Below are 19,429 nucleotides of genomic sequence, written 5' to 3' on the forward strand. Positions count from 1 at the left end.
GGTTATGGAACATCGCTTGGGTAGGGTTGCCTCATTAATGAAAGGGTTGCTTTTTAATATGTTTTTAAACTTTTTTAAAAAAAATGTTTTTAAACCTTTTTTTCTTAGGGTTGCCATAAGTCGTAATCGAAGGCGCATAACAACAACAAATAAAGCTTTTAAAAATATTTTTAAAGATGTTTTGTTTTAATATGTTTTTAATGGTTGTTTTCTTTTAATATATTTTAAAGTCTGTTTTTCTGATGTGTTAAAGTGTTTTTAATGCTTTTGTTTGCCACCCTGGGCTCCTGCTAGGAGGACGGGTGGGATATAAATCAAATAATAAATAAATAAAATAATTACTAATAATGAAAGGCAACTGTGTGCTTCTATTAACAAACACCTGCTGCTGGGTGGAAGCCACTTCCCCTGTGGGGTAATCCCACACCGCTTGAGGATGTGTGTGAATACTACAACCACATGAGTTGAACAAATAGTGTTAACAATGTAAGAGCTCATGCAGAACCAGAACAAAAGCCTATCTAGTCCACCATCCTACTTCACAGAGTGGTCATCCAAGATGCCCAGGTGAAGCTCATAAGCTGGACAAGAACGCAATAACCTTCTCCTGCTGTGGTTCTCAAGTGACTGGTATTTGCTAGCATGCTGCCTCTGATTCTCATTATCTATAGCCATCATGACTAGTAGCCATTGATACTCTTATCCTTCTTGTCTAATCCCCCCTTTTAATATCATCTAAGCTGATGAATGTCACAGCATCTTGTGTCAGTCACAGCATCATGTGACATGTGACAGCAAATTCCTTAGTTTTAACCATGTGCTGTCTGAAGTTCTTCCTTTTGGCTACTCCAAGTCTCCCACTCACTGTTTGGCTTTGTTGGGTGACCTCAGCTTCAAATATCACGAGAGAGGAGCAGAGGTATCCTAACCTGGATGGAGGGTGGTGGAGGAGAGTGGCGGACAGCTCTGTATCCCAAGCTTAGCTGCTCTATGGCAAAAGATGGAGGGGGGGGCAATTTTCTTTCCCCCCCTGCATTAGATCCATGCTGAGGAGTTCTGCTGTGATAGTGTCTCATGCCTCATGCCTGTCCCCAGCTTTGCTCCGCTCCACTTAGGCTGGCAGGGAGATGAGTGCACACTATCCTACCCCCTGCATCAACATCGGTGTGTGTGTAGGATTATGCTTGGATAAAAACCTCTCAGTATCCGCCTTCTCCACACCTCACATAATTTTATAAATCTTTATCATACTCCTTCCCCCCCCCCGGCTCACTGATCATTTTGGATTCCCTTTTCTGCACCTTTTCCATCTCTAGTATACCCTTTTTGAGGTGCAGTGACCAGAATGCTACACAGCATTCCCATGACTGCCACAACTGGTAGAAGCAAAATAAATCATGCAAAACAACGAGACCCATGACAATGCTCTTAATATGCACAATTTATTCAGGCCACAGAATTCAGTCTCTCTCAGTGCAGAACATTAGTGCCTGAAGACCAGAGTTCTCTGTTATCACCCTGTATATCATTCCCCCAGTAGCCAATTCAGCTATTGACAGCACTCCTGACAGAAATGGAGTCAAGGGGGGCCACTTGAGAAACAAAAGGGGAGCATCAGCATGCTCAGGGGAACCCCATGGTTTACAGAAATACAAACAAACCTTTTTAAAAAGGCCATAAGGAGCAAAACCCCTCCCCAAAACTATTGGGGACTGAATGTGTTCAGTAGCCATGGAACATTGATTGTCAGTTGGAAAAGAAAAAAATGGAAAACTATATAGATGGTGGTGGTGGAATAATGGAGTATCTGAAGGAGAGCACAGCTGGCTGGCTCCCTGAACAGGAGCACTCCTGTTACGAAGAGAGTATACACTGCAACATTTTGTTGCAGGACTGACTTGTATATGACTATTAATAAAAAGCAGCTAGATGAAAAGTTCAAAAACAAAGGCAGTACACAGAATAACTTTCTAATGGTTGCATCTTGAATAACCCTTTTCCAGCTTTTTAGATTGGTGAGGTCCCCAGTGAAGAATTAAAGATCCTTTTGCTGAGATGATGTGAGCATTATGCCAATTGTGTACAGCTGACAGTCCCCCCTCCCTCCAATGATCACCTGAACAACTGCTGCTCTTTTAGTTCACTAGATAAAATCTTGTTCCACTACTGGAAGAATAGGACCCCCCCTCCCTTTTCCCCTCATTCATGTAATTATTCCACAAGCCTCAGTCCCACTTGGATTTATCAGCATCCTGAACACAGAACTTTAATCTTTGCTTTCCGCTAATGCAACCTTCTCACATTCTGGCTCATCCCTACCATGGAGGTGGGAGTTCCCAATACTAAAGTTTGGATCTATGGGCCAAAGAACTCATGACACAGGAAAGTCTTGATCAGATCTTACTAAAAAGCAACCTCAAGGAGGATGAATTGGATTATGACAGGAGAGGGTGGTTGGGTTTTTTTTAACTCTTTCCCCCAGTGCCATTTCCATAACTGTATACTTCAAAAAAGCTGGCATGGGAAAAAACAGACAAATACCTATCTCCCCCCATCCAAACCATAGCTACGAGCAGCTGTAAGGGTTGTGTATGATTTTGATAAGAGTAACAGTGTGGGGGGGGAGAGAAGAGAGAATTCAATTATCCTCCCCAAATGCTGTGCCCTGATCCATTTTGCCTCTACCACTCAAGGATACCTTTAAGTTTAAAAACTGTTAACCCTTGAAGCATTTTAACCGAGGAACCTAAGAAGAGCCTGACTGCTAGATCAGTCCAAGGCCCATCTAGGCCCCAACCGCATTATACTTGTCAAACAGGATCATACCACTTTAAACCACCATGGCTCCCTCCCAAAGAATCCTGGGAACCGTAGTTTGTTAAATATGGTGGGAGATGTTGGGAGACTCCTCTTCTTACAGAGCTACCATTCTCAGAGTGGTTTAACAATCCCTCATCCCAGGGAACATTGGGTATTGTAACTACAGCACTACAGTGCCTGCTTTAGGTGTATTGTGCAGATGGGGCCTTAGTCCAGCATCCTGTTCGCCCAGCAGCAACCAGATGCCTATGGTAAGCAGCCCGCAAGCTGGCCATGGGTGCAACAGCACTCTCCAGCTTGCAATCCCCACTGACAGGTATTCAGAAACATACTGAATGCCCGCTGTCTGTACTTGCCGAAAACAACGGAAGACATTTTTGTTCCACAAGTTTTTCCAGCCGGATGAAAAGGTTTCTGCCTTAGGTGTTCATTTTGCGTTGTTTTAAAACGTATCTTTAGTTTTTTCTTTGTACTATTTTAAAAATTATGTGTAGCTGTTCTTACTGTGTGCTCGCCGTGAGACACACGCAAAAGGCGATTCATAATCGTCGCTATCATCAGCCTGTAGCCTGTGATACCGGAGGCAACCCCTACCCACCGTGCATAGCAGCAGCCATGGATTGCCTGGCGTCCCATGGATTTGGCAAAGGTAGTGAAAAGTTTGTAAAAAGCGGAGCTCCTTCCAGGTGACTTGAATGGGACGGGAGCGCCGCCAGAGGAGCCGTGGGCAACGGATACCCTGGCGTGGCCTGGGCACGCGGTGCTAAGGGGCACCCAAGCCGGGAAAAGAACGAAGGTGGCTTTGGGGGCGGTCTTGGCCGCAACACGTTTGTCCCCGCTGGGCTCTTGCTCGAGTAAATTCAATTCACCCAATGCGAACAATAATGCACACGGAGGGGATCCAACTCCGAGGCAGAGGCTGGGATGGAGGCTCCCCAACCGCCGGCAAGCAGCGACCACCCTCCGCCCCCAGATCTCCGCCCGCCATGGCCCCGATCCCTCTTACCTGCCAGGAGCGTCGTGGACCAGGCTTCCTTGACCCCGAGAGGTCCGGGAGGACTTCTTCGCTTCGCCATGGTGGGGGTTCCTCGCTTCCGCGCTTCCTGCCACCCACCCGCGCCAGGGCAAAGGGATCTGTGTTCGGATCTGCCGGGCTGGGGACTTGGCAGCCCAGAGCCGGCCCTGCCCTGCCCGCCCCGCCCTCGGGGGCCCGCCTTCCCCCCTCGATCTAGCCGGCCGCCTGCCTTCCTACCTGCGCCCTTGGCTAGGTAGCGGGAATCAGAGGCGAGGCGTGGCTGGCGGGGGGGGGGAGAGAGGAGAGGAGAGGCGGGCTCTGCCTGCCCAGAGCCAGCCAGAGGGAGGCGACCAACCCCGCCACCGCCCACGGCACGACCTCGACGCCCCGCCACGCCTTGCCCGGAGCCGGGGAGACACTTCCCGTTTGGAGCAGAGGGCGGGGAGGTGGAGCAGAGACGCGTCTGCTGAGCCACGGCTGGAAAGCGAGAGGGATGAATGGATACACGGCCAGACAGAAAGAATTGCGGACCGAAAAGGGGCAGTTGATAAAAAGGGGTCGCCAGACTTTTTGGACCCCTGGGCGCATTTGCAAACCGGAGAAACTGACCCAGGCACATCCCATAAAACCACGCACCACAACCGCACATATGTGCCACAACCTACCTCCCCCCCCATGCACATGTAAGCACATTCACTCTCCTCCCTCCCCCAGCAATAAAGTTTGAAGGAAAGAGTTTTAGCTTTTGTTCAAGTCAGTATTTTGGTGGTGGTGGTGTGTGATCTTCCTGGAGTTTGTAGCTGGAGAGAGAACTCTTGCTTCTTTCAAGTCTAATTTCAGCAGAGGGAGGAACTAGGGGGGAAACCAGGGAAGGCCTTTGTGGGTACATGTGCATCCATGGGTGACTCATATTAGAATGATGACCTAAGACATTTTGGTGCCTCAGATGGAAAATTCAAATTATACCCTTCACGCACACCCCCAAATCTCTTGGGAAGTTCTCTGCTTGCAGGGCTGGACCAAAATATTTTGCCGCTGGAGCAAAGGACAAGACCTCCCCACATTTCCTGGTCTAGAAGATGAATGAGCTGGCACTTAAATCTTTCTTCAGTGTTGTTGATGGGACAGGATTAGACATTTGGACTGCAAGGACTCAGCAATACAAAAAACTGTGTTGATACCATAGTCATTTCTGCACACATTGTTAAAACAATCACTCTTTTGAAATGAAGTTAAGTGCCTTACCATTTGAAAAGGTATTAGTTCCTGATTGGGGCAATACAATTCAAATGATTTTTTAGATACTTAATGAGTGATCTGTATTAATGGAGAAGAAACAGCACCGTAAAGCATTCTCAAAATATAATTCATGCAACTGCAACTTTGCAAATCAACAGTAGACAAGCTGGACCTACCATAGACCGTGCAATGGCCCAGATTGTGATGGTGCTAAAACATATTTACATCACACACTTCCTCCAAGGAGCTCAGGGTGGTTGCATGGAATGAATCCATCATACCTGTTCAACAGCCCTATGAGGTGAACTAGGCTGAGAATGAGATATGAAGATTTGCCAGAGCCCACCCACTGACTTTCAAAGCTGAGCATGGATATCTTCTATCTATCAGAATGGAATCTATCTGAATCTATCTAGACCCATCAATTTTGGAAGGAAGCCCTAGCCTTGTTATTATATGGGATTATGCATCCCTCTAGCGGCTGTTCAGGAAATGGCATCCTCTAATTCAATCAGTAGTCTCCTCTCAGCCTCTCATTGCTTTAGTCACTTTTTATTAATTGTGTCAGACAGGAAATTAGCTTAGTGACTCTAACTTGGACTTTTTCCTTGTGCCATGGGAACTGGTTCAATGGGCTCCTCATTGCCAGACTGTACTGTGTACAGTTCTGGTTGCTACTGTGTACCGTTCTGGTCGCCTCATCTCAAAAAGGATATTCTAGAGTTGGAAAAGGTTCAGAAGAGGGCAACCAGAATGATCAAGGGGATGGAGCAACTACTTTACGAGGAAAGGTTGCAGCATTTGGGGCTTTTTAGTTTAGAGAAAAGGCGGGTCAGAGGAGACATGATAGAAGTGTATAAAATTATGCATGGCATTGAGAAAGTGGATAGAGAAAAGTTCTTCTCCCTCTCTCATAATACTAGAACTTGTGGACATTCAAAGAAGCTGAATGTTGGAAGATTCAGGACAGACTAAAGGAAGTACTTCTTTACTCAGCATATAGTTAAACTATGGAATTTGCTCCCACAAGATGCAGTAATGGCCACCAGCTTGGATGACTTTAAAAGATTAGACAAATTCATGGAGGACAGGGCTATCAGTTTATCTGAAGGAGCACCTCCAGCATCAACAAATATGCCGCCTGACTAGATCAGCCACTCAAGACCTTCTCTCGGTCCCACCAGTTAAAACAGCTAGGCTGGTGCGGACCAGAGAGAGGGCATTCTCAATTGTGGCCCCCACCCTCTGGAACTCTCTCCCTTACAATCTTCGCCATGCCCCCTCCTTGCCAAGTTTTCGCCAAGCCTTGAAAACCTGGCTATTCAGGCAGGCCTACAAGACCCCTGGGGTAGCCTAATTTTATTGGCGATAGTTGTGGATGGTTTTAGCTTAATTTTATATCAAAGTTTTGGTTATATGTGTATTTTATATGTTGTATTTATCTGATTTTGTACGCTGCCTAGAGTGGCCGCTGATGTGGCCAGATAGGCGGCCTAGAAATAAAATTTTATTATTATTATTATTATCAATGGCTACTAGCCATGATGGCTGTGCTGTGCCACCCTAGTCAGAGACAGGAACCTTATCCAGTTGCTTAGTTGACAGCACTGTAGTCTCTGGTCACATACCTGGTCATGTCAGGTATTATGTTATGTTAATCTTCCTTCATGCTTGTGCCCATGCCTCTTGCTAGCATCAGCAGCGGTTAAGTTTGTATATAATTTGTCTCTTCACATTGGTAGATGTTTTTTCCTATGCAAGCTGTGAGTGCCATCTGCCACACTTTGTGCACAAAGAGCTTTGCACCATTGACAGCCAGGTCAGGGCTGGGGAGCCTGTAACTCTCCAGGAGAAATTAATGCACCAATTTCTTTCCTCCTTGCTGTTTTTAATTGATTTTATGCTGCTTGTATTTATGCTGGCTTTGTGTGTGTGCATGCTGGTATATATTATATGCAATTGGTTTTGGATTATGTTTTGTATTTTTAAAATTAACTTGCAAACTGCAGATGAATTGATGGGTGGTATAGAAATGGTATAGACCCTCCGTGGCGCAGAGTGGTAAGCGGCGGTAACACAGAACTCTGCTCACAGCCGGAGTTCGATTCCAACGGAAGGACGAAGTCGAATCTCCAGTAAAAGGGGTCGAGGTCCACTCAGCCTTCCATCCATCCGTGGTCTGTAAAATGAGTACCCGGCATATGCTGGGGGGTAAAGAAAGGCCAGGGAAGGAACTGGCAATCCCACCCCATATATACGGTCTGCCTAAACGTTGCAAGACGTCACCCTAAGAGTTGGAAACGACTCGCACTACAAGTGCGGAGACACCTTTACTTTTTTATAGAAATGTAACAAGTAAACAAATAAATAAAACTAGGCCAGAAGCCACTAAAAAGGACCTGGGTTTTATCGAGGAACTCCTGGAGCAGAATTGCCAGCCCATTTGCCAATGCACTTTGCCAAAGATTGGTTTTGATGGGACCTACAGTTCAACCCTTCTGGGTGTGCTTACTCAGAAGCGAATTGCATTTCGTTTTAAGGGGCTCTCTCAATATATGGAATTATGTGGCCCCTGGTGGTGATTCATGGAATTGTATGTTGTTTTGCAAACCTCAACAGGTTGACCTTCTATTCTCAGAAACGCGTTCTTTAGCTGCCTTGTATACTTTGTAGCTTGGGGGTTAAATCCAAACTGCAGGACATCAATGCTGCCCTTGTGCCAGGATTACAGGACTGCTTTGTAAGAAGACATACCTCACCCCCAGTTGTTCTTGTGACACAATCTATGTGCTAAAAATGGTCCCCACCCCAAAATGAGAGAGGCATAACTAGAGAAATAATCAATGACTTTTTAACTGCATCAATCAGCTGATTTATTTATTTATTTTAAAACATTTCTAAACCGCTTGACATTTTTAAAACCTCTAAATGGTGTACACTATGTACAATATGAAAACAACATCCATTCAAACAAAAATACAACCTAATACCAATAAAAACCTATAAAAGGAGATAAAACAGAGATTTGGGGGCTGTGGGTCAGGGAAAGCCTGGGCAAAGCATTGCAAACTTGAGATATATTTTTCCTTGGTATTTATATCCTCAGCTGCAGGATGTTGACGTACAATGGAGAATGGTCTTACGCTACCAAGAAAGGAGGCAATTGGTCCCTTAGCCAGGAGCGGACGTACACTTAGGCAGAGTGACGGAGCAGCCTCACAGCTGATCTGAAGATAACTGTCTGTAGGTTGTTGCTGTTGCAGCCCCAGGTGCCAATATAACTTGACTGACCTTGGCAGTTATGTACCTTGACTTGGAGTAGTGAGGGACACCTTTTACTGCTCTACTTGGGCTGTAAATTCTTTCAGGCCTGCCCTGCCTGTAGCAAAAAAATCACCCAGGCTGCTTTCATTTTATTCAAAGCTGGTCCTGCCCAGAGGAGAGTAGCAGCTCACATATTATAAGGTGGCTTTAAAAAGAAAGCTGGCAAATGAAAATATCAACCAAACATTTCCTTTTTACCTTCCTTGCCATAAGACAGCCTTTGCCAACCTGGTGCCCTACAGATGTTTTGGAGTACAACTCCAATCAGCCCAAGTTCTACTGGCTGCCATAAATTGTGTTGCCTCTTGGCAGACTCAGCCATAGGCCACACAGATAACATGGTCATGCATTTCTCTGTTGACTTTATAGGGAGAGATTCCCATATGGGGGCAGAGAATACTGCTTCAGACAGATTTAGATCTAGCTTGGTACTGTTTGTTCCAACTGCCTCTCCAAGTACTCCTGCAGAGTTCCCCAGCTCCTTACATGAGATCCTTTTAACTGGAGAACCAGTGGACTGAACCCCGGACCTCTGCGTGGACAGAAAGCTCCAAGTCAGAAGCAGAATGGACATTGGTGGATTCATCTGTTACCACTTCAGCTGATCATACACAGCCTGGTCTCTCTGTTGAAGGTCCTGGGGAGAAAATGGTGCTACATCAGACAGAAACATCATAATCAAAACTATCCCTCCCCCCCCCGGGCATTCTGAGCATTGGGTTGGTAGCCAATACATTTTGGAAAGAACATTAATTTGGATGTCCTCATTGAAATTCCTTCTCTGTGGTGGCCCCCTTTCAGGCGGAGGTTATCACCTGTGTTAAGATCATTCTAGAGAGATCTTTAAAATGTATGGATGTAAATGTGCACTAGAGCCTGACAAATGGTCAGTGCAAGAGGATTGTGACATGAGAGTGCTTATGGCGGTGAAAGGGCTGGTGCTTTGACATTGGAAAGACAGAACACCACCTCCAGTCACCCAGTAGACTGAAGACTTGGCCACTTTATCTACTTTCATCAGAGGTGTAGTCATCTAGGGTCAAGAGGAGGGGGGTCATAGACCTGTTACTTTTTGGGAGCAGGGTCCTAGCCAGGTCCCTATGTATGAGCCTTTCAGCATGAAAAAGGAGTGTGTTAGCCACTGAGAAGAGTCCTTCTCCTTTCATTCTGTTTGGAGCCACTCAGAGTGAAAGGAAATGTGTCAGCCACTGAGAAGACTCTTCTCAGTACCTAACACACAGCTACCCCTTTCATGCTGCCTGACCCTTGGGGATGTCTCTTGTAGTGGGTTGTGCACTCGTGAGATGACAGGGAGAGACAGGGAGATGAGAAAGTGGAAAAGGGAGTGTGGCTGTGAGGGAATGTGGCATGATTCTCATGAAGAAACCCTGCACTTCTGAATTTGCCACTACACTGCTGACTTTCAAGGATGTAGCCTACTACAGGTAGTGCCATGTCCTCTGCTTCAGGATCGCAGGGTCAGCCTGGGGAGGACTCAAATTCAGACAATGCACCAGTCACCCTGCTCAAGAGGGAGTCCTCCTGTTGCCCTGCCCTGAACATGTGGCTTTCCCATCATCCTGAATCTGAGGACATCTCCCCTTCCCCTCCTCCACAACCACAGGAACACGCATCTGCAGAACAGGCTATGGGCTCTTTAAATATTGCTTTCTGTTCTTTGAAAGGCACAGAGCTACTGGAAGCAAAGGCTCTGCTCACCTTCTTAAGCCTTCCGATGACTTTAGTCCTTGGTTGAAATAACATCATCTCTAACTCAATCAAAATATCCCACTTGAAGCTGTCCAGGGTCCTGATTCGCCTGGCTTAGTCTTAATAATCACTACATTACCAGTTTCATGTGGGCCCCAAGTCCCAGCATACAGGATAGGCAGCAACTATCAGAGGTGTACCTGGGTATTTGTTCCACATATACTGACCTATTCGCATAATCTTGCAAAATAAATCTTAATATCTGAGTGTGGGTTGACAGGAATCTGTTCTGAATATGGGATTTGGGCATTTCCCACCCTGCTTTCCCTACCTAAGCGCCTCTCCTTGGTTAAAACTTGTTTCTATTGTCTTAAAAGATGAACTTAATAGAGACTTTAAAAAACAATTAAAAGATTAGTTTTAAATATCCCTCTTCCTGCTCAGCTATCAAAGACACACAGCAAATTCATGGAGGATAAATCTGTCAATGGCTACTAATCATGCTGGCTGTGTACCACCCTTCCTCTGAATACTAGTCACTGTGGGTGATGAGTGAGCGCATGAGAGAGTGCTATGGCACTCAGATCCTCCTTGTAGGCTTCCCAAAGGTATTTCGGTTGACCACTGTTTAAACAGGATGCTGCGTTGGATGAGATACTGTTTTTAATTTTAACTGCTTTTGGAATGCTGTTCTTTTTGTTGTTGTTAAATTGTTTTGTTACTGTGTTGCCCTAGGCAAGGGAGAAGGGGTGGGATGTACATTCAATAAATAATAAATAAATAATAAATGAAATAAATAAAATGAAATGGCTGTTGGTCTAGACCAGCAGCGCACTTCTTATGTACAGTGGTCCTGTCCTTTTTGCATGTGGTCACCTTGGATTATACACAGCCCTGCCTTTGATATTCCGTCCTATTTTTATTTATTTTTAAAGACATGTATACCACTTGTTCAAGCAACTTATCAGGGTGGTGATTCTTGGCTCCCGCTGATTCAGATTATCTTTTCCGATGAGAGAAGGATGAAGCATGAGCGATCTCCACTTACTTCATATATGGGATCAGAGGAGCTTTCAGCCTTGACCTGGATTAAATAATAATAATAATAATAATAATAATAATAATAATATGCTGAAGCTCATTTCGTAGTTATTAACCAATAGCAGCAATAACAGGAATTGCATCAGATAGTGCATTAGTCCCGAATTCTGAACATCACTTCTAATAGCAAACTCAGGTGCTGGGTGCCAACACAAGATGAACAACCCTTATCATGCCATCAGAATCCTTCACTCCCCCCCCCACTACCACCTGTTTTTCATCCAAGCATATACATTCTGTGATCCAGAGAATCCCAGAGAATGCTGGGTTTCATTGGAATCCTACTGGGAATTCCCAATGAGAACAACAGTTATGGGGAAGTTTACCAAGTTGCCTGCTGCAACAGAACTTGTGCCACAATATTCAACTCCAGGGGGTGTGTTCCTTGTTCCAGTGCACATGCTCAGTGCCAAGCGTGGGGGCAGTGACGTCCAACAAGAGGCCAGTGAAGTGGGGGTACACTCAAATCCTCTGCCATAAATTGGGGTTCCTTGCCAGAGAGGATGATGTGCAAAATTGTTCTGAAACATTTGAAACCTGTTGCTCCAGCCCCATACTCTTTGCTGCATTCTCAATCCCTAATCCTCTTTCTGTCCAAAAGATTGTAAGTCCTGTGAGGCAGAGACCTTGTGACTCTTTCAAGTTCTTGAATGAACCGCATTTAGTCTGGATGCTGACCATAAACTTTAAATGCTATTTGGCAGTAAAATGGCTTGCATCTCTCATCCAAGGCCTTACCTGGCCAGAAGGGGGAGTATTCTCACAGAAAGGAGGTGCAGATGTGTCCTGGGTAGAAGTCTTATTTCTCAGACGCCAGGCACCTGAGGGAGGGAGAAGAATGGGAATCAAATCCGAACAAACAGCCCGTACAGTGTTTCTGCTTTAAAAGTGCATTCTATCTTTATAGTAAAGACAGCAGTTTTTACAGTTTTAACTATCTAACTGAAAGCTTTCAGCAGCATCTCTTTCCATAAATGGGAAGAGAACCCAGGTGTCCTAGTTCCTCATCCTCTTCCTGCTTCAGCAGAGGCATTGCTAAAGGTGAGCCTATGGGCCCCAAATTTTTTCTCAGTGTCCCGAGTGTTCCTGGGTATGTAACATATTCAGGGGTGATCTGGGTTATTGGATGGGATATTAATCAAATATGACTTTATCTGGGGATGATTTGGGGTTAATGAAAAGGGATGATTGAAGGGGAATTGATTTGGAGCAGGTTCTGTTGCAACATTAAAGGGGGATAAATGAATGGAAGAGGTTCTTAACTGAAGAATTTGTTTGGGGTGATTCTGTGACATTTCAGTTCTACATTTGCATCGGTGCATAGGTTGGCACATGCACATGTTCTGGAAATTTGTTTCTATGGGCCTCTCCCCCACCAAATCTCTTACGTATCCAGCAACACCCCTACGCTCCAGTAGTTGGTGAAAAGAATCAGAAGTCCGAGTCTTCCAGCTTCTGGGGTCTTACTCACAGAGAAAGACGCAAAGCAGGGTTCCAATCAAAGTTAGTGCAACGAGAGACCCAATAACGATCCGAGAAATGACTCCTGCAGACAATGGAGCAGAACCTGGAACAGGAAAGAAGGTTTTGAGGAACACGATGATGCCACCAATAAGGACTAGCATTAATCTAGCTTCTCCCCCTTTTTCAAATGTGTCAAGGCCTTCTAGGTGAATAAAAGAAAGACTATCTTTGGAAAATACAATCTTTATGTAAAACCTAAGAACATAAGTCTCCTTATATATATATTTATTTATTGTTTAATTTGTATCCTGCCCTTCCTCCCAGCAAGAGCCCAGGGCAGCAAACAAAGCCCTAAAAACACTTTAAAACCAAGCCAAACAATCCCATGTATCTCAGTATTGTCTTCACCTACTTGCAGAGGTTCTCCACGGTTTCAGACAAGGGTCTTTCCCAGACCTACATGTGGATGCCAGGGATTGAAACAGACTCATGCATTAATTTGGGATAATGAACTTGAAATTGTTCTTCTAAACCAGGGGTAGAGAACCTGTGGCCTTCCTGAAATTGTTCAACTCCCATCAGACCTCAGCTGGCATGGTCAATATCCAGGGATGATGGGAGTTGGAGGGCCAAAGGTCCCCCAGCCCTGTAATCTCAACTCTTCCAAGTTATTATGTTCATGGGGCATTTTGGTCAGTTCTGCTCTCTATTTGTAGTATACACAGCACCATTTGTCTTGAATGCCACTTGTCCCTCAGTTGGTATTTGGTATTTACTTGTAAGACACATCAGCATAATGATAATATTTTCATAACAAATTTAAAGAGCCAGTCTGGGGTAGTGTTTGTGAGGATAAAATGAGATGTGTGCACATCTGCATATGGCCACTTCACAGAACTGCTCAACGTGCAGGCAGTGGGATGTTTGGCTGATGTCCTGAACAGTGGGGCTTCCCAGCACAGTCCCATGACCCCCCTGTGCGTGTTCTTTAGTGCATAAGAGGGTTCAAGTGAACCCCCTGTTGTGTCCTGTTATTGAATTTCATATGTCTAACTTGCTAGAAATGACAGTTAACCTGCTCTAATTTGGTCCCATGAAAAGGGCTGGAGCAGCTTCTGTCTGATAAGATGTCTGCTTTAGACAAGGGATGGCCCTCCAGATATTGTTGAACTACAGCTCCCATTATATCTATTGACCATGCTGGTTGGGGTTGATGGAAATTTGAGACCCACAAAATCTGGAGGAATGCATAAAGGCAGGTGAGGAGAACCTTGGGCCCTCCAGATGTTGCTGAACTGCATTTCCCATCCACCCCAGCAAACATGGCCAATGGCCAGGGACGATGGGAGTTCTGGTTCAGCAACATATGGAGGGCCCAAAGGTTCCTCACAATTGCATTAAAGGATGAGGATGGCTCAAGACTGAGTGAATCATACCTCAGACCATGATGTTCACAGACCTCGTTTCAATCTCACATTTGTTCATTGCCAAGAGTCATTTGGTATTAAATGTGATGTGAGCAATGTGGGCCTGCCGTCTCCCACCCAGTGGAAGCAGCTCCATGGGTCTGCAGCTGTCTCTGAGAACCAGTAATATATTTGTCAGAGTTGCCTCCTGGTGTTAAGCAGACACTCTTTCTATTGACTTTGCTGGTTCAACTGTGGCAAACATTTCAGTTGGGGTCTTGCCCTGGGCTTGAGTCAAGCAAAAACTGACAACTGAGATTACATGAGAGAGAGAGAGAGAGAGAGAGAGATGACCTCCAAGCAAAAGGTCCATTTTATAGAGTTACCAACAGCCAGGAGAGCTTTCAGACCCACCCCACTGCACTGGAAATTGTGGAATTGCAGGAACCCTGATTAAAAGCTGAAAGGAACTATCTGAACTGAAAAGTTCTTCCATTTCTAATACTTCATGATTTGCTTGTAATCACTGAACACGGCAGTTAGGACAGGGCTTCACCTTGGAAGTGGTTGTGCTGGGGTCAAGTTCACTTAAGCCTCATTGGATATAATACTCATAAATCTAGTCAAAAACTGAACAGAGGACACAATATGGGAGGGGTAAAAGGAAGGAAACTTCTAAAGGCATGAAGGGGGCTCTAAAAGATGGGAAATGAGAGGAAAATCATACCTGAGACCACTAAGGTTGTATCCTTTGTTGCAGATCCCAGAGGTCCTTCCACTCTCAAGATATAGGTTCCAGAGTCATTTGTCCTTAAATCTGTGATGCGAAGGGAGAAGTCTGGGCCCCCTGCCTCCCGGTCAGTGAAGACGGGTCCATTTAGCTGCCCAGGAAATGGACTTCGGTAATAGGTGAAAATCTTGTTTCTCAAATCAGTTGTTCCTCGGAACCAGATGCAGCTAATAAATATATTCTGATCAACACCTACTGGTGTTAAGGTGACACTCTGTCCTTCTGTTAGCATTTCTGGTTCAACTTTGATGAAAAATCCAGTCCTCCCCTGGGCATGAGTCAACAGGAAGCAAGAACTCAGGATGGAAGCTGCAACGTGGGGGGGGAAGAGGAAATTTCACTTCAAGCAAAAGACCTGTTCTAAGCAAAAATATGCATTATTATTATTGTTGTTGTTGTTGTTGTTGTCGTTGTCGTCGTTGTTGTTGTTATTTCCCACTTAATCTCAAAATAGGCTTCTAAACACTTTACAAAATATAAAAAACAAGGCACACAAACATTAAAATATAAACATGCATCATTAAAGTATACAACGAAACAATTCCATATGTGCTCTTGTGCTAGCCTCATGCACAGAGGATGCTTAGAAACTGATCTGAAGCCCCCAGCCCTCTCTCCGTGGCTTTGATCTACAGCCCACAGCTCCTCCTGTGACAGCTTATGAGCATTAAAGGGGCAATTGCTGGACTCCACCTATCTCCTCAAAATACAATATTATTGTGCATTTTCCAATATAGCCAGGCAGTTTTTCAGCCTTAATCTACCTCACAGAGTTGCTGAGAAATTAAAATGGGGAGTGGGGGAGAATGATGTACACCACTTGGAACTCCTTGGAGAAAAGGTGAGATAATAAATAAATAAGTTTTCCCTCCCTTGGCAGGTCTTGAACTCCTGTCCAAGAAGGGCTGTGTATACTCTTTGCAAGGATCCTGCCAGAGAACTACCTGACTGCTATGTTGTGTGGACTCTTCTTCCTTCTCTTTGTATGTTGGGCTCCAAATAGGTGTTTATTATAGTTATTATTATTAATTTTATTTATTTAATTTGTACCACTTTATACTTGAAAAGAAGCCTCTAAGCGGTTCTGTGTTGAAAAAATCAAACAAAATCACACATTTAAAACACTACAAAACATTTTTTTAAAAACCATCTTAAACATTAACATCTTAACATTCACATTAAACATCATAAAAACCAAATTATATTTAAGACAATACAATTTTTTAAAATAAATCTTGAACATCAATATAACCTAAAATAATTAACAAAATAAATCACAATAACTATCAACAGGTTAAAACAAGCTCCCACAGAGAATACCTACAAGGTGCCAAGTCTCCCTTCCAATCACCCCCAAAGTCCCCTTCTCCACGGATCCTTTGCTTAACCCCACAACCCTTCAGTCCTCACCCTCACCCCAAACAGCTTCAGGGCAGAATCTGTCCCAGATTCTTCTCAGGGCAGAATCTGTCTGCTGCTATTCTGAAAAGCACCACGTACATTGATGGCATAATAATCATGACAATTACAACAACAACCGTATATAAAGGTGCAGCTCTACCTCTGCTTTTGCTGATTGCAACCCTAAAGCAATCTGTGATCGTGGCACCTTCTCTGCAGCTCTGGCTATGACTTTGAACTTTGCTTCTTTTGTGGTTTCCATCTTTGGTCCTGCGCTGGATTCTGATGCTTTCAGATTGACTCTTGATGCTTTGGCCTTGGTTTCAGCTGTTTATTCTGCATCTCTTTGAGGTGCATTTGTTTTTTCTTTTCCATAGGACATGTCTTGGGCTTTCATCTCAGAGCTAGTGTGGTGTAGTGGTTAAGAGGTTGGACTATGACCTGGGAGACCAGGGTTCAAATCCCCACATAGCCATGAAGCTCACTGGGTGACCTTGGGCCAGTCACTGCCTCTTAGCTTCATGAACACCCTATTCATAGGGTCGCCATAAGTCGGAATCAACTTGAAGGCAGTACATTTACATTTTGCTGCCATTCTGGCTTCCACTTCCGTGCCTGATTGCTTTGAGGTGTAGCTTTTATTCAGAAGCTCTCCTGGCCAGTTATTTTTATTGTGTAATAATCTTCTTTCGCTTTTCTCTCCCCCTCCCCCTCTGTGATGTTAAACTATTCCGCACTAGCATATTTGTGCTGCTTCATCTTTTTTCCATCAAGAAGGAGGCTGCCAACCTGCTTCTTTAAGTTCTGCTTCTAATTTGTTGCCAACTGGTTGGGAGCACAAAGCTCCCTCCTTTCAGAGGAAGTCCTTGCTCTGTTTCTGCTTCCCAGTTACTCCAGTTCAGCTTCAGGGTGTCCTCCTGTCATAGAAAATGAGCTGCGAACACTCTGCCCATTTTGCCAAAATGTGTGTGTGTTTTCTATATATATTCAATCGCTGCATAATTGCTGCTGTGTTTGTGACAAGCATAAGGGGATTTGAACCCCTGCCTGGTGGACAGGATATGTAGGGACTTGCAGCATCAGGCTTGTTGCTGGCTGAGCCACTGGGGCTGATGAATGGGAGCAGGATGTTTTGTGTGTCGTGATGCAGGCACGTGTTGCAGGGAATGGGCCCACATCATTGGGAGTTCTTTAGCTCCTTCCATGAGCTGGTGGCATGGGAGAATTATGGCTGGCGCAGCCCCTGATTGGTGGACTATGGTGTCATTTCCAGGCAGGGGCATTTCTAGTTACTTAAAGGACTTGGGGCACAGGCTCATGGTTCAAATTTGCTTAATATTTGCATATTCCAATTTATATGCACAGATGCCTTTGAGTAAATTAAGATGACGGCTAGCTGGGCTTTCACCCTGTAAGCATTTTTTTAAAAAGAAGTTTTAACAGTAGGAAAGGGGGCCGGAGATCTAGGGCACACCACAAAAGACCTGGAGCTTGAGTGCTCTGGGCCACCCCCTAGCAGTCCCCATTTCCAGATATGCTAGGAGTCTTTGCCATTTCTATGCCATTTTGGAATTTTCTGTGTTTCAGGCCAAGCAGTTATTTCTAAGTGAATTTATATACCACTAATACAGAAAATATCAAGACAGCGCACAACAATAAAAAAAACACCATTAAAACAGTACAAATAATCATTAAAGTGATTGGCTAGTTGAACAGACATACAGAAATGAAAGCAGACTAAGATGGTCACCCCTAGGAAGGCCCAAACCCCTTCCTGTGTTGTCAGACAGCTGGGGGGGGGGGTTGATGGTAAAATGCAGTGAGTCACCCATCAAAGACTGTCAATCCTCTGGCAAAGGGCAATTTGGACCACAGCCCCTATTTTCCTACCCTTCTGTGCCTCCTTTCTCCTGTCCAGGGCTCCGATTCTTCTCACCTCCAAGGACTGCCGCCTGCCAGAAGTTCTTCCTCCCCAGCGAATCCCAAGCATGGCACTGAAGCTTCTCCTGCCTTCCCATTGCAGACTTCAGTACAGGGGATGGCCTCTTCAGCAGGACACCAGGGTCCATTCTTTCTCTCTGCTCCCCTGTCTCCTGTTTTCTGGGTCAGCCAGTCTTCGATAGAGACAGAGTGGGGTGAGGACTTGGCAACAGAGGCCACCAGCTTTTGGGCCACCAGTCTGCTCTAAAGCCACCCAGCCAGGTAACAGGAGGGATGGCAGAGATGAGAGCTCAGACACAGCTTCTGGCAACAGCAGAATGGAGAAGTAACAAGAAAGGAGTCACCCTTGCCCGGAACAGAAGGGACCAAAAAGTCACATGCTGGTGCAAACTTCCTTCCCCTGGCCCCACTTGGTGATAAAACGTGGGAGGAAGGGGCTGGAGTTGGTTACGAATTCCAAGTTCCTTGTTTGCAGGAAAGTTTGTAACAGAGATGTGTAGGCTAACCCCACTTATGTGGGAATAAGCCCTACTGAATGCAGCAGGACTTACTTCTGAGTAGACATGGCTGGGATTGAAGACTTTAAAAGGAACTGAAGTTTATATTCCCCCACACCCCAAAATAAGGTTTGGCCCACCCCACATCATCTATTGCCATGACCAGGGGACTCTCCCCTTTGAGAGCCATGACAATGATCTTCACTCAAAACTGTTGTTTTTATTTATTTATTTATATTTATTATTTGATTTATATCCCACCCTCCCTCCCAGCAGGAGCCCAGGGCGGCAAACAGAAGCGCTAAAAACACATCAAAACGTCATAAAAACAGACCCTAAAATACACCAAAACAAAACAACTTTAAAAACATTTTTTTAAAAAAGCTTTTAAAACATCTTTTTAAAAGGGTTAAAAAATATATTGTCTTAAAAAAAACATATTAAAAAGCAATTCCAACACAGACGCAGACTGGGATAGGTCTCAACTTAAAAGGCTTGTTGAAAGGCTTGTTGTTTTTGTGCAACTACGTTTCAGGTTACCCCAAACCATATACCCACACCTCCCTGAGAGTGTCCTCCTAGACTCAAACCCAAAGCTTTGCTGGGGCGCAAGACAGAGGCCTTGTTTGAATGGCAAGATAAGCCAAACTATGGACAGCATGAAAGGGTGGGTTCTCAGAGTGGTGCTCAATGCCACTTTGCACCTCCTTCCTGCTCCCAT

At 44.9% G+C, this 19,429-nt stretch overlaps 2 protein-coding genes across 8 annotated transcripts in view; both read right to left on the reverse strand.

Moving 5' to 3' along the window:
* LOC133370203 (carcinoembryonic antigen-related cell adhesion molecule 1-like) overlaps positions 1–4,308 on the reverse strand; it is a 42,273-nt gene extending 37,965 nt beyond the window's left edge. For all 5 annotated transcript variants that reach the window (XM_061596093.1, XM_061596088.1, XM_061596091.1 and 2 more), the window contains exon 1: positions 3,827–4,308. In XM_061596093.1, coding sequence (XP_061452077.1) covers positions 3,827–3,896 — 70 coding nt within the window. In that variant the 5' untranslated portion in view covers positions 3,897–4,308. The remainder of the gene's footprint in view (positions 1–3,826) is intronic.
* A 3,671-nt stretch (positions 4,309–7,979) lies between these two features.
* On the reverse strand, positions 7,980–18,531 carry LOC133370205 (uncharacterized). Of its 3 annotated transcripts, none has more exons than XR_009759095.1 (6): positions 18,161–18,531; positions 14,807–15,224; positions 12,681–12,776; positions 11,948–12,030; positions 11,054–11,192; positions 7,980–9,035 (listed from the first exon to the last, which is right to left on the reverse strand). XR_009759095.1 is itself a non-coding variant. In XM_061596095.1 (6 exons), the coding sequence occupies exons 1-5, from the start codon at positions 18,337–18,339 to the stop codon at positions 11,103–11,105; spliced, it is 774 nt and encodes a 257-aa protein (XP_061452079.1). In that variant the 5' UTR covers positions 18,340–18,531; the 3' UTR covers positions 7,980–9,035; positions 11,054–11,102. The 3 variants fall into 3 exon arrangements, 2 of the variants coding, with proteins under 2 accessions (XP_061452079.1, XP_061452080.1); XM_061596095.1 differs by having other exon boundaries at positions 14,807–15,178; positions 18,207–18,531; XM_061596096.1 differs by having other exon boundaries at positions 14,807–15,178.
* Positions 18,532–19,429: the final 898 nt, after the last annotated feature.

Source organism: Rhineura floridana, chromosome 15 (assembly GCF_030035675.1).
Source record: "Rhineura floridana isolate rRhiFlo1 chromosome 15, rRhiFlo1.hap2, whole genome shotgun sequence".
Lineage (NCBI taxonomy): Eukaryota > Metazoa > Chordata > Lepidosauria > Squamata > Rhineuridae > Rhineura > Rhineura floridana.

Coding starts and splice junctions, on each gene's coding strand:
- LOC133370205 (XM_061596095.1), bottom strand. CDS start 18,339: ATGGACCCTGGTGTCCTGCTGAAGAGGCCATCCCCTGTACTGAAGTCT. Junction 12,777..14,806: donor TACAACCTTAGTGGTCTCAG/GTATGATTTTCC, acceptor TTCCTGTTCCAG/GTTCTGCTCCATTGTCTGCA. Junction 11,193..11,947: donor ATACTCCCCCTTCTGGCCAG/GTAAGGCCTTGG, acceptor TATTTAATCCAG/GTCAAGGCTGAAAGCTCCTC.